The sequence below is a fragment of the Styela clava genome, chromosome 4 (genome assembly GCF_964204865.1).
Source record: "Styela clava chromosome 4, kaStyClav1.hap1.2, whole genome shotgun sequence".
Classification (NCBI taxonomy): domain Eukaryota; kingdom Metazoa; phylum Chordata; class Ascidiacea; order Stolidobranchia; family Styelidae; genus Styela; species Styela clava.
Genome location: NC_135253.1, coordinates 23938519 through 23958097, shown reverse-complemented (window position 1 = coordinate 23958097; position 19579 = coordinate 23938519). Strand labels below are relative to the sequence as shown.

The window sequence follows — 19579 nt, the reverse complement described above, 5'->3', positions numbered from 1 at the left end:
TGACGCATACTCGTGTCTTTTGCTTCTAACAAGGCTCTGTACAAGCGGCCACTGACATCCAACAGTAGATAAGAAAATACTATTTTTCGAAAAACAAGAATCTACCCAATTCGTTACACCCTTGGTGAGATGGTGGTCATGGGATTTTGAACTCGATTTGTGAAACTTGTGATGGTTAAAACCCTGTCTAGCCTATTATCCTGGGGCCATTTCGTATGGTCTCTTTTTGAATATCGTCAACCATTTAACCCCTAAAACAGTGGTTCTTAAACTTTTCCGAGCGCGACCCAAATCTGAGTTTTATGAATACTCGCGACCCAATCCTAAATAACGCAAAATGTGTTTTTAATGTTAGTACAGTTTGACTCAAATACAGACAACTATTTATTAGAAACAGTCCATTGACTCAGTGAGATTGATGAAACTAAAATTTCCTTTTCATTATATCTTCAATACACAGCTCTATTTTACTTAACGCAATACGCAAGTTGTCATGGGTATCGAGGCGATTGCGAGCTTAGTTTTGATAACCGTCAGTGCCAAATATCCTCGCTCGCACAAGTGCCTTGTCGCGAATTGTAGCAGAAAAGGCGCCCGCTGTCCATCGCAAACACGACATCCTAGCTGGCCTTTGGTATCTCTCGAGATGAAGTCACATTTTCTCTAGATATTGAATAATCTAATGTCGAGAAGCGAGCTTTTTCATTGCGTCGTCTATTACAATCTACATTACCAAAAAACACCCTTTTTTGGTTATTTTAATCCACTAAGACGACATTCCACGCGGTCAACACAACGACAAGCGACGTGCATGGTTACCGATACCATAAAAATAATACATGTGACTGGCATATCAGAATTGTGATGTAACAATGAGCTCAAGACAGTTCTTTCCGTGAATGAAATTTTATATTTCATTATTTTTAAATACCAGAGTTTAGAAGCTAAATTGAAATATTGGGAAAGCTGAAAATTCTTCCTTCTCCTCTTAGATTGCCCTTGCATTGACGACCTTGTCGCAACCCATTTTTAAACCTTGCGCGACCCATGTTTGGGTCGCGACCCATACTTTAAGAACCACTGCCCTAAAACGACCCTCATGCCTTTTTATAAGCGTTTGCTGGAGTTCTCTTCCGCGAGGTGACACTAAAGGACGCGCATATAATATTTTTCTAAATATGCGACCGTGTGTCCAAAAACTTGTAGAAATCAATCTTAAATGTTATTGCGTCTGATATTTCATTTTTATTTGATCGTTTTCTTGTGTTCTTTTCCAACAAAATAATACCACAACCATTATCATAGCTAAAACACTTGACTGTGGTGCCAATACACATCTCGAGTTTAATCCCATTTATTTAAAAATGCGCAGTCAAGACTGAATTGGAAAGAAACCGTTCCTTCCTGGAATAGTGGCCCTAACATGTTGTTAGATATCAGTGGCCGCTTGTACATGGCTTTTTTCGAAGAAAATAAATCAAATAAAAGTTGTTTGAAAATCTTCATTGTGGTTTTTATACAGTTTTCGTCACTGGTATCTTAGTTATGGAATAACATGATAAAACTCAAACAACGCCCATCGATTCCAATAGTCAGGTATCGTAGCGCGCTTCATATGTTTGATAGGAATAACTATGCTCAATCGGGCATAGAAACCTATTGTGTATGAAAATGTAATGGAATTATTTAAAAATTTATCAAAATTTAGTGAAAAAACATCGCAACGTTGAATTTAATATCAAATATACAATCTAAATCCAAGCGAAATACTAGAGGCCGTGATAATATCACATGTATCACAAATAAATGTCAACTGTCAACTATTTTAAGAGCGGTAATGTTTCGGAAACTTCGGATCTTTACCTTGCTATGCCAACATAGCTAGGCCCAAACAATTATGAAATCAACATTTTGAATTAATTATTTTGTTATTAGTACGATTCGGTTCGTTCAATACTAGGACTTACTACAGTATCATATCGTAGAGATTAGCGCATATTCAAACGATTCTGACTAATCAGTGTTTTATTTGTATGAGGAGCATTATTCTGTGCAATCAAAAATTTATAATAAACATAGAAGCAGTTGTGCAAGGAAAAGCGATTGGTTTAATAAAGAGAAATGTCAATGATAGGGATGTCCGTTCCCGACTACTAAACTGTTCTGAAATACCACAGAAAAAACATTCCGAATATCGTTTAAACTAACTAAATTAACTATGCTGCATGGGTGTTTTAATGGTGCTCCCGTAGTATTTGTATCAAGATGACGTACAACCTGAACATAGCATGTGTACAAAGTTAGGGTTAGCAGGTTATTCGCCATCTTGGTACGAATACTACGGGAGCGCCATTTGAATCACTTTATTACACACCAGTGTTCACTATTAGCGCACTTTTTTGCGAAAATTGCGAAGCACTTTCGCAACTTTTTTTAGGGACTGCGAAATAGCACTTTTTTCCGATTTTGAAGAGAAATAGCACTTTTTTCCGATTTTGAATGGAATAAAAATTCAAAGTTAACAAATATTTTCGAGTATTAAGTTGACAAATAAGTAACATACTAGTACTTTTGTAACTCAATTCTGCACATCATAACGTTATTTACCGAAATTCTAACCTATGAGATGCAGACATAGGAGATAAAGCTTTTGCATTAACGGCAAAATTCTTGTTTATAATATGATTATTATACAAGCACACTGATTCCGCTTCTCCGGCAAAAAACGCTCCCGGGTGTACCAGATGTTGGAATACTAGGCAGTGCGTTTCTTTGAACCAGAGTGGTCATGTGACTATCAATGATATCGATGAATTCAAAATTACTATAAAAGTGTTAGTAACGTGTTATAGTCACTTTGGATGAATTGTGACCAAACTGCACGATTTTCAAATCAGACGAAACTTTTAGCAGCATGTCACAGATTTGCAAAATCACCAAATTCACAAAATACCATTAAGTACCATTTTATTGTAATCACAATGTTGAAAGGAGGTAGCATTTTCCGGAATTTTGCGATATTTACACAACTATTTCTCATTGATATGCGGACGGGTGGGCAAAATTCAATATTTTTTTTGAATCGAATATTTTTAAGGAGTACCGAATAAACGTGGTGGAACATTAAAAAATCGGCAACAAAGCCTTTTTACTGGTTAATTCGGTTGTAATCGCTAATTGTTCTTGTCACCGATCGTTTTGGCGGCGATATCCAGGTTTTGGGTAATCTATATTCCCGCCCTCTCTTTTTTACAAATATGGATTCTTGTGGGTCGGCGGACATCGAAGTTTTATATTTCGGGTTTACCCGTTCGTTCACATCGGCAACAGCTGTTGAAGACATTGAGGACTCAAATTAACATTTGCGTTGACTTTAATATTACCTATCAAGATTTGTAAATTTACCGTCCCAATTTTATGCGAATGGTAATATTATTGTCCATACCGTGATGCAGATATTTATTAGGACGATAATTAACTTTCTCATGTTTTACTATGGTGATAAACTCACAAATCTGAAATTGTGCCAATCCTGAATGTTGATTTAAAATAGTCATTGAATAATTCGGCAATAAAGGCATTTCTGGTGGTCATAAGACGAGATGACGTTAATGAACAGCACTTCTTTTACAGGCTATTTTACGTATGCGACTTAATGCTAAAAAAATTGGGCTCGAGTGCTTTTTTTTTCGAGTGCATGAGTGCCTAATAGAGGTCAGGCGCTAATTGTAACTAATTCCCTCAAGTTTCAACGTGTTTTCAACAAAACAATACCCCGGCGATAATTATAGCTGAAATGTTACCGAGCAATTCACAATTTTATTTATGGAATTTGCAAATTCACCAGTTTCTTGACGATTTTGATATTGTCACGCCCTAATTATTAGTGCAAAAAAATACTCCCCTTTTCCGCGGCGGTTTGACGGGTTCTTTGTTCCATCTTCAGAAAGTTCTGACACGGTGATATAGAATACTAAATCCAGAGGGTTGAATCCCTGTCCACTTACTGGTAATTTTCCGTTTTGAAATGCGTGAAACATTCTCTATTTTAAATTAAATGACGTTTGCGGGCTAGAGTTCTCTCCAAAAATGATGTGTTCCAGACGTTAGTTAGACGATAGATAAAACATTAGATTAATAATTTTCGTGACGCCCCGTTTTCGAAAATACAAAGTTATATCGCAAAAAATGCGTTATGATACATTTGGAATGAAACATTATTTAGGGTTAATTCAGATCATATTTTACTCTTCATGACACCCGGTATCCGAAAATACAGTTGTATCTCGAAAAATGTGTTTTGTTACATTTAAAATAAAACATTTTTGCGATTAATTTAAATCATATTTTACTTTTCACGACACCCGTTTCCGAAAATACAAGGTTATATCGCGAAAATGTGTTTTGTTACATTTAAAATAAAACATTTTTGCGATTAATTTAGATCATATTTTACTTTTCAGGACACCCGTTTTCGAAAATACAAGGTTATATCGCAAAATGTGTTTTGTTACATTTAAAATAAAACCTTTTGCGATTAATTTCGATCAAATTTTACCATTCACGGCAACCCGTTTCCGAAAATACAAAGTTATATCACAAAAAATGCGTTTTGTTACATTTATTTTGCATACTCAATAAAATACATATTTTCCCTAATTAAGGTCGTCGATAAATCTGATCCTGTCGTTCAAGCTCGACACACGTTTGGACGAGTGTGGGGCGGTTTTTTGGTCGATAAATTAAAAAGTTGCCACACGTTATTTGTATAACGATAATAACTGAAAATTAAGATTTTATAATAGAAGTGAATTTGTCTCAAGATGGTATTTTACGATTCCAGCCCACAGAAAATAAACACGCTGACAGGCTTGGTTATAATTGATATTCGTTTAATTTATTTTACACTATTAATAACCGCGCCACACCAATTGCGACCATATAAATTGCATTCGCATCGGTATGGACTGTATGTTTTTGGCGCTCTCACATTAATAATAATTTTCAACAAAACAATACCCCGACGTTCATTAAAGCTGAACTCGTTACCGAGTAATTCACAATTTTATTTACGGAATTTGCAATTTCAAGATCTCACTTGACGATTTTGATGATGTCATGCCCTAATTATTACTGCTTAAATGCCTCAAAATACAACAAATGTAATCATTTTCGACGATAACAGGCGCAACAATTCGTAAACGAGCCATTGTAACGGAATTCGCGATTGATTTTACCTCTCTCTTGTTTACAATTTTAACATCCCGCCGGCCATGTATGGTCGAATAAAATGTTCACATATTCGAAACATGACTTGGCCAAGGATAGAAGGGATCACTAGAGAGCTAATAGAAAGTACATACGCGAGGGTATGATATTAATATCGAGAATATTTGTGAGCATATCACAGGACGGAAATATATTTTGCACCCGGCTGATTGTTGGCAGAACAACGATATGCTAAAGTTAATTGATCGAATACGGGGAAGTATTTATTTATCATCTCACTTGCGAAGATCGAGGTTTTGGCAGAATTGTACGATCATGTTGTTTTTCTTAAATAATAACTTTTTCAATAAATGTTCATTTTCCTTTTGCGCCTTTATTATATGTCGGGTTTTCATTTATTTTAAATTCGAAATTGTCCGAAATACTCCAACAGTACGATAATAATAGTACTTACCAAAGTACTTACCAGGGAAGTTTAATACACACGATGTGTAAGGGGCGTCCTAACCCCTGTTTATTAATTATAATTTTTTTTACGTTCTGCTTAAAAAACAACGGCAGTCATCTCACGTAACTCTCGCGACCAAATCTTTTTGTTTTGTATGGCATCGTCTTGGCGACGAATTTATTGCTGACTGAATTTTAATTGTGTTTCGGGATAAGTTATTTTCTGTTTGTTGGTTTCTAAACTTTACAAACTTGGGTAGCAATTACTATCAATGTGAGATTTGTGCATATGAACGATTGAATATCGCGAATGGATGTCCGATATCTGAGAATGCGTATTTCTCTTTCAACATTAATTTTCAGGATATCAGCGTTCATGTGGTCTAATAAAAATTATTTATCAAATGAATTGGTATTTCGATACACTCTCAAAATTATTTGGGATCCACTATCATATCATTCGTTTATTTTTTATATTCATGTTTTTCTCAAGAATCACCCTCGTTATATTTAGTGTACCTTCGCAAAAGAAAACTCTTTGGTGTCATCGTTCCTATTAGTGTAATTGAAATATATGGAAACCTCGCGCAAGTGGCGTTGTGATGCGAATATTTGATACTAGGTCAGCAGCATTACAAAGAGTGCTATTTATGAATGCTGAAAGTACATGACATTACTAAACATTTTGCCAATATATGATGTTTTCTGCCCGATTTAAACTGACTCACACGCCAACCAAGGCATGTCGACATTTAAAAATTACTTGTCTTTGGGTAAGCTCTGAAATAGTATAATATAAATGTAAATGAGAAATTAGGTCACGCTAGCTCACGAAACGGGAGGATTTTCAAAGTGATCTTGTGTAATACTTCGGAGAAAAAAGTTTGAAAGGAAAGTAGGTCAACCTATCTCCTAAAACAGGGGAGTATCCTGCCTAATATTTCGGAGGGAACGTAGGTTAACCTATCTTTTAAAACAGCGGGTGGCGACTTTCAAAGTGGTTCAAAATCACAAATTAATAATTATCAGATTAGGTTTAGGGATAAATCGAAAAGTTGAATTTCCAGCGCACCTAACCCTAATTAGTTGATTGCTATTTATATTTGGGGGGGATTATTTTGCAGGGGATTTGTACAAACGATCCACCCTGTAACTACTATGGTTTCCAGCCTGCCTCGTGTCTGTTAGATGGAAGGAGTAACAAATGTGAAAGTCTTTGCTGTTTACGCGAGTAAGCAACTGACACCGTGATACATTGCATGAAAGTTTTGTCCGCGGCAGGTGTTAGCAGATGTCATTTCGTTGCCGATGAATTCCCTTGTATTAATTAAACATGAATTCGCTTAAAGGGAACTCGGTTAACGAAAAGGCTTCTCTTTAATTCATAATATTAACCGGAGGAGCGCTTTTTCGAGTATCTATGCGGTTTTAAATGGGTTATACGAAAAGCTAGGGCACCCAACTTGTTAAAATCGGCAAAAGCACTTTCGCACTTTTTTTTCCGACTGCGAAGCACTTTCGCACTCATAATTTGCTTAGAGTTAACACTGTTACACACCCTCTGTAAGAGAAAGTAAAACATGGCATATTGAAAAGTCTGTCAAAGTAAACTGGCCCATTCCTACATTAATGTGCATCATCCTGATCATCTCCACCTCCCCCTATTCAAATTTTGATTAGATCGAAAAAGTAGTTAACAGAGGCCTGCGATTTTACAAGCTAATTTATTTAGCATTGACGATTGTTTCCTTCTTCGTGAGATGATGATTCAGGAAGGGAATATTGGTATTTTGCCGTTTAGGAATGGACCATGATATAGTTTTAAGTTATCAATCCAATTATAGTGATTTAAAGCGTTTCAACTAGAGTTTTGTTTCACCTACCGAAGGCTCATCAAAGTTTATGGTGTTCTTCGTTTATTTTTGGTATTTTATAACACCGTATTTCAGTGTTAATATTTTTTCCATCATTTTCAGTCGGAAATGTGAGTTTTAGATACACTCCTTTAATTACCGTTGCGTCGCCAATGATCGCATAATAGTGCGTTTTCACGCACAGTTCCGAGCAATAAAAATTAATTATCGACGTTCCAGTGGCAGAATGAGTTTTCTCGTATGCAGGGGACCGCACTCGACCTGGAATATGATAAGATATGAGTTGAATAATTAAAGTATAATTGAGTAATTAAAGTAATGTGCCCTTATTGTATAAGTGGACGCAACCACGAATTAAGTTAAACACAATTATAGAAATATAGAAGTATAGAAATACGTTTTGAATGTTGGTATTGGTCATGAGTTGAATACTTGACGCAACAAAAAAATCATTGTCCGCCGAAAATATCGGCAATGGCGTGATCGCGACGCCTGTTTCGAAAGCTGTTGCATGTGAAATACCGATTTCGAACTACGCGGGGGGGACTACAGAAATATTGGCGTCTTCGCATGTTATGCGCACTTCAAAAATTACGATTAACCAAAATTGAGGAATACTAATCGAATATATAACGCTACACGAAAACGATAAGAACATCCCTGGTCACTAAGTTTTAAATATATATTCATGAGATAAAAAAAATACCGTAAATTATTTGCAACAGTGACTTTAAAAAATAACAACGCAAAATACTGGAGGTTGTGGCAATATCACGATTATCGCAAATTTTGAAATGTAACTTCATTTTAATAATTGTCATTCCTTTATATTTCATCAGGAGTAGCATGATAACCACTGGCATATTCATATCATTTTGACTACGGTAAAATATTTCAAAGCGCTCAGTTGTTTTTTATAGGACGCATGCACGTCTTATCCGCGTCTTTCGCTTCTAACAAGGCTCTGTAAAAGCAGCTACTGACATCTAACAATATGTAAGAATATGCGACCGTGTGTCCAAAAACTTGTAGAAATCAACCTTGAATGGTATTGCGTCTGATATTTCATTTTAATTTGATCGTTTTCTTGTATTCATTTCCAACAAAATTATACCACAACCATTATCATAGCTAAAATAGTTACCGAGAAATTCACAATTGTACTCTTGCTACAGCATCCTTGCATTATATGCATACGGATCCGCCGACACAAAAGCATAGAAGAAGGATAAGTAGTTAGTCTCGCAGAAACCAAATCATTAGCACAATGTATTTGCGGAATTTGCCAATTCAACACTTCACTCGACGATTTGATGACGTCACTCCCTAATTATTACTGCATAAAAGCTTCGAACAGCAGCGAATGTAATAATTGTCGACCGCAATTGGCGCAGCAAATCGTAAGCAACCCCATGTGTGTCGTCATAGCAACATTCACGAATGCTTTTACGTTCTATTCTTGTTTACAATTTTATCACCGAACCACAATGCGTGGTACAAGAATTTTTTTTTTCAAAACATGGATGAAATGGATCACTAAAATTACATTCTAAGCCAACACAAAGTCATTATAACGGTGTTATCTGCCGTCATTCTTATCTGGGTTACAAGTTATTCATACCAGCTTTTCAGAGGTCTGAATCAACATTTTCAAATCGATGCTATTTATACTTCGGACAGTTTCTAGCGATGCTATAGCGTAGGGGTGTGCAAAGTGCGGCCCGCGAGGACAAATTGTGCGGCCCGCGAAGAAATGCCAATTTTGAATGGTGTGCGGCAAGCTAACTTAGTTTTTAGTTTGATCTGGTGCCCTTCGCGTTGCAAAGCTTATATTCGAGTACAATTTATCATCTATGCCTATGACGTTATAACGTCTTCACAGCGAAGGGAACAACGCGATTCACAAAGAAGCTATCACTTGCCGAGCAGAAAACAATTGAAAGAAAAATGCGGCGCATACGCTAATGAATTTGTAAGAACAGACAATTGAAGATTAGGCAACTGGAAAGCAGTTTGAAAAAATGTAATATCAAGAGATACAAAAGTTAAATGAGTTTTGGTTCCAGCCTATCAGTTGATTTTGTTGAAATCTAATCTAGAATAATATTTAACAGCAAAGTATTTGGAATGAATCTTGGCGTATTATACCAAAAACATCTCAAATAAGATAACTTTTTTAATTTGAAAAAAGTCATGGCTTCAAATATGGCACTTTTCGGTTACATACTTTTTTCTAAAATGGGCGTCATATCAAATTGCTAGCACTTCATTTAGGTAAATTTGGATAAAAGTAGTCGGAAAAAGAATCAAGCAGCAAATTTCTCACCGAATTCGTTTAAATTGAGTGTGACAATATATTTGGATTACAGTTTTAAGATATTTATGCGTTTTCTGCAAGGAACCCCTATGATGACGACATGAGATCAATAACAAAAAGAAACTATTTTGTGCTTGCAACTTATAGAAAGCCTATGTTAAATAAAGGTGCGGCCCGCGAGTTTACCCAGTTATCGATATTTGGCCCGCCTGCGAAAAAGGTTGCACACCCCTGCTATAGCGTTTCATTGCTTGTGTTTACTACAGACCATTGCGGGTTGCAATTCATGGCGGGCCAAACATATTTTTAAAGGAAAATTTAAAAATCGAACGGGTGTCTGATAAATCACATTTTTTACTAAGATCAAAAGTTGAAACTTTATACTTCAAATAGCGAGCGAACAGTACAAGACGCAAGTCGTTTTACTAGAACAAAAATGACATTTAATGTGACACTTCTTGTTGCATTACGCTCAATAAATTTTTGACATCAGGTGACACATTTGATGAAGCCTAGATTAGAACATTTTTTAAATTGGCATCACTAATAGTTCTGTGCTTGTTCTTTGTAATGTTCGTTTTCAAAATAATTGTTCCCACGCATATGTACTTCCAAACATCGATGTAGATTTTTTCACATGGTTTGTCAAATTTGTCTCAAATCTGATCCTCGAACGTAGAAAAAATTAAATGATGATTAAAATCCGCAGCCGCCAAATTTGAATCATCGCGGGACGGATTATTTTACTCCGCGGGCTGTGGGTTGCCGACCCCTAAGTTAAAGAGTTGGACTCAACTGTGTTGCCATTACACATCTCTTTTGTAATTCTTCTATTATCTCACTCAAGGTGAAAAAATACGCAGACAAAGCCGAATTGGAAAGATTCCGTTGCATCCTAGAGTATTGGAATTCACACATCGTTATCAGTGGCTGCTTGTCACATAACTTCGTTCGAAGCGAAAAGTTTAAATAAGCATCGTATAAAAGCATATTTTGTGCCGTGTGTGTGTGCCGCATTTTATTTTATTTTTGCTTAGTGCGCCGCAAGCAAAAAAAGTTTGAGAACCACTGCTCTAATCGCTAGGTCATCGATGCCGACAACTTTTAATACTGAGAAAGTCTATCAATTTCTTATGTAACATATCGTAACGATTGGCGCATATTTATACGTTTCTGACTAAAGACAAACTCTACCCAATTCGTCACACCTTGGGTGAGATGGTGGGCGTGGGATTTGAACCCGATTTGTAAAACTCGCGTGATTTTTTAAAGCTGGGTTGCTTTGCTTGTAAGAGCTATAACTATCGGCAATATGATTAGATGAATAATCCATTTGTTTTTTTCGACCATAATTTTTCTAGTCGTATCATGATAAAACAGAACCACAGCACTTCTGACTTCAAGAAATTATCAACATTTTCACACCGGACGTTCACTTACGACTTTTTACGTCATAAAATTTTTAAATCAAGGCTCTTATCCAGCAACAACTGATAGGCATTTGACTTCACATTTCTAAAAAGATGACATATTTTCCAATTACAGATTGAATATGTCAAAACAAAATACAAGAGACCGATATAATGTCATGAATATCGCAAATAAAAACTTCATTTTGACATTTGTCTTATTTTGGAATGATTTTTATTAAATTGTTTTTCACTCAACATAAGAGCGATTTATTTCACCCCTCGACCATTTTGATTTTACGGATGCGGTTACCTTATTAGAACAAAAACCAGGATGGTTGTTATTCAAATTGTTTATTTAAAACAATTTATAAAATTGAAAAAAATTGAGATAATATCTTTTTCCGAAACATATATTCTATCAACTACCTTATAATCGCTGCAAAACTATTCATAATTTTTCAAACTTATTTATATTCAGTTGAAAAAACTTGACGTCCGTTGGAACGACACATTGGGAGTGGAAGGTGTCGCTCATCTCGCATCTGTCGTTTTACAATGTGAAGTCGAAGATGTTAACATGAGTTGGTGCGGACTGACAGCTGAAGCAATGGAAGGATTCAAAAACAATACTCGTGGTGCCAAGGTGAAATTGAGATTGATCTCGATTATTTATTTTCGTCTTATACTGATGAGCCTTTTTTATTCACCAATTGTAGGCAGGGGCAGACACTCCCCATAATATGGGGGCCGAACTTGCATTGTCAACCAAGAATCATGGTGTCGTGTTGATACATTGTTACGTCACAATATTCTTTTTTACATTCTTTTACAATTTTACTATTCAAATATCCGGTACCACGGGACCTATACCCCTTTGCTTAGAAACGACCCCTTAAATTTCGACAGAATAACCTACTGCTCCTGCTGGCGTACATAAACGTCAAATTTGAGGAGTTCTATTTGGCCATCGTTTGAATATTAATTTTGCATCAAGCGCGCCGACGCCGTTTCATAGATTAAGAAATGTCGAAGAAGATAATAAGATATTCTTTGCATTTTTCGCTAAACTTAGGGATAGAAATAATATTCTGGCCGGCATTTTGACTCAAGATAGCATTGAGAATTCACGCGATGCTGACTTTGCATTGTTGTTATTCGATGCAAAAATAACACAGACAAGATAGAAAAGTAAACTATCGTCTTCATGAATATCCGCATTCCTGAACCAGTGAAGATAATATTGTTAACCTTCTTAAAATTCGGACGGTTAGTTCACAAACGCTGATAATAAAGATCCAACAAACGCAAAACATAAAAATCAGTATAAAAGTAGTTGAGTCCTGAATTCCCTCCCTGATAACTGTCTTCAACATACGTCACCGATGTGGACGCTTATTTTTCCAGAAATATAAAAACCAAACTTCGACATTCGCCGTTGCGTAAGAATTGGTACTTGTGTACGAAAAAAAATGGCGAAAAGGTAGCTTACAAACATTAGGATGGCTAACGTCACGGACTCCTGTTATATATTTAAAATATTCGGTAATCGATAGAAATATTTGAATTATTCGGGTTGATAATAAAATATTTGATTTTCCCCACCCAAGCGATCTTTAATCACGTCGGTATTCCAGTGAAACGCCTGGTCGTTGTAGCACTTGATAGGACCTTTATTAAATTTAGTGAATTGCACTCAATAAAATGCGTGGTGGAGTCGGCGATCATTTTACATCTTGAGCACTAAAACAGTTGTATTTTAGGTCGTTTCTGTGGTCTGAAAATTTTATTTTAATCGGTGTTTCGATATCATTCGCGAAAAAACAACGTTACGATGTATCAAAAGCGATGATCTTTACCATCAAATTATACTCGGGCTCTGCAAGGTGTCCTCCCTTGTTTGTAAGTAAGCGCGATGGAATAGCAGTTAAAGTGTTGGGACTCAACTGTGTTGCCAACGCAGGTTACACATCTCTGGTTTAAATCCAATTTCTACCATCTCAAACAGGGTGATAAATGCGCAGGCTAAACCGAATTGGGCCGAATCCCGTTTTTATTCCTAAAATAGTTGCCTTTAATATCGTTAGATATCATTGGCTGCTTGTACATGGCTTTGTTTGGAGAGAAAGGTTTAAATAGGTTTCCTATAAAAATCTTTATTGTGGTTTTTACAAAATTTTTGTCACAGGTATCTTAGTTACGGAATAACAATATAAAACCCAAACTACGCCCATCCATAGCGATTTTATAGTTACGTAGCGTTGCGATAACCTTGCACTTATTCACGAAATTCTGACTGTCAGAAATTCACAAAGCAGTGCATTAGTTTGATAGGCATTTTTTGCGCAATTGAACTTTCACAATGAGCATACAACCCGTCGTCTAAAGCAGTGATTCCCAAAGTGGGCGATATCGCTACAGAGGGGCGCGATTTCTAGAAAACTGTTTTTGTTCGGTGCATCGTGCACTTGATTACTGTACTGTGCGTGCTTTCGTATGTTTGAATCACGTAGGCGATTATCACACGCGAAAGGATTGCTGGACTCGTCTTCGCAGTAAGATACGGTCGTTTCCGTATCCCAGTGGTCGGCAAAATACGGCGGCCGAAGTAAAATATTCAGGACCGGGACGCTCCACTGAATGGACCGTTCCCCGACGCTTGACCCAGGAAAAAAAAAATTTTTTTCGAGGGATTCATCACTGCTTAATTTTTGTAAGAGTGTATCTTCTTAACAAAAATCTTTATCAAAATTTGACAAACCATGCGATAACATTCATTTCGATGTTTGTAAATACATATGTGTGCGAACAGTTATTTTCGAAAATGAACAATACAAAAAATCAAGCTAGAACTAGGATTAGTGATGCCCATTTAGAAAATCTGCCAATCTTGGCGTCGTAAAGCTATCAAGCGTGATGCAGCACCAAGACAGTGTCACATTAAATGTCATTGTAATAATTTTTCTATAAGACGACTCAGTTGAGTTCACGAATGGTCGCGGTTTTTGCCCGCTGATCCGTTTCTAACTTTCAAAAGGTATATGCGATCCGCAAAAGATTGGCAACCCTAAATGTAAAATGGGGTGGATTTAGGGAGTTAATTGCTATAAGGCAAGAGTACACGGCGGTTTTTGAGGAAATAGAACCCTAGATTTCCGACCGCTAATATGATGAGGGGTTTTCAGCTGTGCTACCATTGCTATCAAAACAACGAAATCGCCTTTCCATCAGTAAACAGGGAAATTTTAGATATTATAAAAAACTCGCTGAAAAACACCAAGCTCATCCATCTCATTAAAAAATACTATAAACTATGATTTATCTCGTTATTCGGTCTGTAATATATTCGTTTCAGACTTGACATTTTTTTCGCAGTGCCGGGGGCGATGAACTTGTATAAACTACTGTAGGGGGGCGATGGTACAAAAAGTTTGGGAACCACTGGTCTAAAGAGAAGCAATCGAAATACATCGAGAAATATATCAAAAGATAGCGGATGAATTCGTCGCAAACGATAAATTTCATTATCTGAAACTATGACGAGAAAAACCAGGCCGTGATAATGCCACGTATATCACAAATAAATTTCAACTATTGTGAGGATGATCCCGAAGTATGTGTACCAAGATGGCGCACAACCTGAACATAGTATTTGTACCAGGTTAGGGTAAGCAGGTTGTGCGCCATTTTGGTACGAATACTACGGTAGCCTCATTTTGAGAGCTGAAATGTTTCGGGAAATTCGGATTTCTAACTTGCTATACGCTAACATAGTCGAGCCCATAAAATTATGAAATCAACATTTTGAATTGATTATTTTTGTTATTCCTAACCGCCATATCATCGACACCTACAAAGCTTATTACTAAGAAAGTATATCAATTTCTACAGTAATATATCGTAACGATTGGCGCATATTTATACGTTTCTGACTAAAGACAAACTCTTTAAGTGTTTCATTTGTACAAAATGCATTATTTTGTACCATCAAAAATTCATAATAAAGAAAGAACCAAATTAACTATTCCATTGAAATATGTCAATCAGTGTTCCCTCTAAGAAAATTTCATACTGCGCAAATGTTGTTTTTACTGAGCAAGGCAAGTCTGAGCAGAATCCTAAATTGTTTGCAAACTTTGTGAAAAGTTACAATAGTAGCCTATCATATATTATGCTAACAAACCACACGTTTACCTTCTCCTGTACTTAATGTACAATCTCAACATTTTTGTTGTTGAAATATCATTGCTTCCATAAAATCAGGGCATGAAATTTTTCTTGTCTTATCCTCTGCATGATTTCTTCCTTGGCGCCAAAGTCTATGCTCTTCAAAAATTTTTGCTTCACCATGCATGTGGCAATTTAATGTATTTTGACATACGACTATTTATTACGTACGACATACGACTTTGCTTGACAATATTGCTGAATTCAGCTTAACACATGGTAGAACACTATATATGTGGGGCTTTATTTTTCTTGACTTCACTCTCTTCAGCGGGTCGGTATTGGGGTGAAAAAGTTCGAAGAAACTTCTTATGTACCCACGTTTCGCTTCTGAGTTTATGCATCTAGTGCGTCAATGTGTTTTCATGATTTAAATGGCGTTTTAGATAGTCAGCTGCCCATTCCCACCCACGATTTGCCTTTTCCTAATCACTATCTGGTGCCACTTCCGACAAACTTTGAAGAATATCACATTCTTGGCGCGGAATAGCAATGAATTTCGCAATTTTTAGTCTTTTGTTTTTTTAGCTTATTCATACCGGTATCACGATTTTCTTATTTTTAGACTTGCTTCCCTGAATATACATTTTACTCACACGCCAAATAAAGAACACTAGTATATTGGTTTTGATTAATATGCTTAACACTCTATTTAGTAATTTCTGGTGAAACATACTCATGCGGTTCATTTGTAATTGCAATTAATATTTGTGATATATACTGGATAAATGTACTTATGATTATACGAAGTGTGATTACTATTCTCTCTGCTGCACGAAATGCATTCATTGCAAAGTGCGCAGGATATATAAAAATAATATTAATATAAGAACCAGTTGTACAGGAAAAAGCGATCGGTTCAATGAAGAGAAATGTCAATGATAGATATGTCCGTGCTCGAGTACTTAATTATTCTAGAATAACACTGAAAACACATTTCAAATATCGTTCAAACATAATTAACTGAGCCAAAGCTATACTGCATAGGTGTTTTAATAACTTTATTTCGCACCATATGTATGGCCCGCATGTGGCCCGCGTCATGGTTGGGATTTTCCCACAAAAAACTAAAATAGTACGATGTCAACTATTAATAAGTTTTATCGTGTCATTTATTATCAAGAGGACGGTCCGACAAACTGTAAAAAGTGAAGCAAAAAAATTTTCCCCTGTTTTTCCACTTTACCACGTTCATGTTTTATTCTATGGTTATAATTCAGTTATAAATTAGGGATGGGACGAGTCCGGCATTACAGAGATCCGACGAATCCGAGTAATAGGTCAAAGACTCGAATCGAATTTTCCGAGTCCGTGACGTCACAATGGAAAAGCGGAAAAACACGTTTTTGACCATGCTACAGCATCGTGCGCTCACAAACATACGTCGAAGTTCATATTTTTCGCCTAATAATTCCGCAGGTAGCTGTTGAACCATTTAGAAATATATTTTTTTCTTCTTATTTGGCGGCCATAATACAAACGTAAACGTGGGTCATTTTGCGCCTTAGTTGTGAACTGCATTTCCAGCCCACCACCTACCGTTAATTCTAGGCGGCTACTTCAAAATTCTTACATGTCAATATGAAAAATAAAAAGCTTTTGACTACAATGCTTCCCCATAATTCCAGATACTTCTAGGCCGTAAACTTACTATGTCGCGTGCGCAAATGGTAGATGCCACTCATCAATACAATCTGGAACATCTGCTTGCAATTTAGTAGCGCATGTAAAAATTCCCAAATTCTCCACGTTTTCCATGGCTCCCTTTTTAGGGAAAAGATTGCACGTAATATACTCGATTTAAAAAAGAGATCCCCCCTTGGGTTGATCCAGAGCATGTTTCATTTTTACACGAATCGAAAACTCAAAAATATTGCGCCAACACATATTTTATTGTTCGCATGTATACCAAAAAGGATGAATAGTTTGAAAACGACTGGCGGCGACATCAGTGTTATAAGCGATCAATAGTTTTCAACATGCGTTCTATTATCTGTATATCTGTGTTCGTTTTTATTAGGAGTGTTTATAATACACACGACTGACACGAAGTATACTGTTACAGATCTAATCTTAAGGGTATGTACTGAGATCTATAAAGGTAAAAGTACAAAAAATAGGCGTAAATTAGTGAAAACAGAATTGATTATAGACTCGGTGAAATAACGTTGACTCGAAATCGTATCCGAGTGCAAAAAATGCGTGGATTCGACTCGAGTCCGGGTCCGAAATTCGGCCCATCCCTATTATAAATACATTAAATTCATTTCTCATGGTCATCGTGACGAAATAAACGAGTTTCGGTCAGTCTATTGTGCCCGAAGAAAAGTTTGCAAAGCAAGACTGTCTGTCTTAAGACTAGCAAAACAACGCAAAATAAGGCCATAGATCGGAACCAAATATCCAGCACAAGTAAATGCATATGTTTTATGTATCGTTTGCTGTACGATTCAAGTGTAGTTTTAACACGATACATTTAGATATTCATTTTTGTACCTAACTTCTTGGTTTGCGGCCCGCGTGGTCAATGAATTCCGAAAAATGGCCCGCGACATGGTTTGAGTTGGAGACTCTCGATTTAGGGAGTGAACATCGGTATTCTACCGTTTGCAGGCAGGACTCCGTACAAACTCAATAATCACCCAACACCGTCGGATGGCATATACTCAATATTATTTAGCCTAGTCCAACTCTAAAAAGTATTAATGGTGTTTTACAGTCAATTTTCTATAGTAGAGTCGTATATTTCACGAAAAAAGAGACTCCAGTCGTGACGCAAAGTGCGAATCGTATAAATAGCGTGGATTTCAAAATCGCCTGTCATATGTGTGAAATTGTTGACGCGACTACGACAGGAAATCAATAACATCAACTCCTTTATAATGACTTATTATTGGTTTAGCATGTATTATCAGTCATACAAACCATCCCTGGCGCTGTGATGTTTTGATAAACATGATTTCGACTGCAACGAGATTTTTTAAACGTGTAAAAAACGTAAAATTATTGGTAATTTTCACGCATAGCGGCGCGCATAAGAATGTCTGACAAAAAATAACCCATGTAAAATGGCACTTGCCCGACCGGCTGGGTAGGGTGAATGTACTATTATATAGCTTCCTGACACATTGCTGAATTAATGTGTATCATCCTGATCATCTCTACCACCCCTTATTTAAATTTTTATTAGATCGAAAAAGTCGTTAACAGAGGCCTGCGATTTTACAAGCTAATTTATTTAGCATCGATGATTGTTTCCTTCTTCGTGAGATGATGATTCAGGAAACGAATATAGATATTTTGCCGTTTAAGAATGGACCATGATATAGCTTTCAAGTTATCAATCAAATTATAGTGATTAAAAGCGTTTAAATTAGAGTTTTGTTTCACCTACCGAAGGTTCATCAAAGTTTATGGTGTTCTTTGTTTATTTTTGGTATTTTATAACACCGTATTTCAATCGTAACATTTTTTTCATCATTTTCAGTCGGAAATGTGAGTTTCAGATTCACTCCTTTAATTACCGTTACGTCGCCAATGATAGCATAATAGTGCGTTTTCACGCACAGTTCCGAGCGATAAAAATTAATTATTGACGTTCCCGCGGGCCGTGGTACAAGTTTTTTCGTATGCAGGGGACCGCACTCGACCTGTAATATGATGATATATGAGATGAATAATTGAAGTATAATTGAGTAATTGAAGTAATGTGCCCTTATTTTATAAGTGGACTCAACCACGACTTAAGATAAACACAATTATAGAAATACATTTTGAATGTTGGCATTACTCAAATGTCGGCAATGGCGTGATCGCGACGCCTGTTTCAGAAGCTGTTGCATGTGAAATACCGATTTCGAACTACGCGGGGGAACAGAAATATTTGCGTCTTCCCATGTTATGCGCCCTTCAAAAATTACGATTAACCAAAATTGAGGAATACTCACATAATGCTACATCGAATATAATGCTATACGAAAACGATAAGAACATCCCTGGTCACTAAGTTTTAAATATATATTCATGAGATAAAAAAAATATCGTAATTTATTTGCAACAGTGACTTCAAAAAATAC

At 36.4% G+C, this 19579-nt stretch overlaps 1 protein-coding gene across 1 annotated transcript in view; it reads left to right on the top strand.

Moving 5' to 3' along the window:
- The window catches only part of LOC120326634 (uncharacterized), a 29343-nt gene that overhangs the window by 5233 nt on the left and 4531 nt on the right, over positions 1-19579 (top strand). The window contains exon 2 of the mRNA XM_078112286.1: positions 11758-11922. Coding sequence (XP_077968412.1) covers positions 11758-11922 — 165 coding nt within the window. The remainder of the gene's footprint in view (positions 1-11757; positions 11923-19579) is intronic.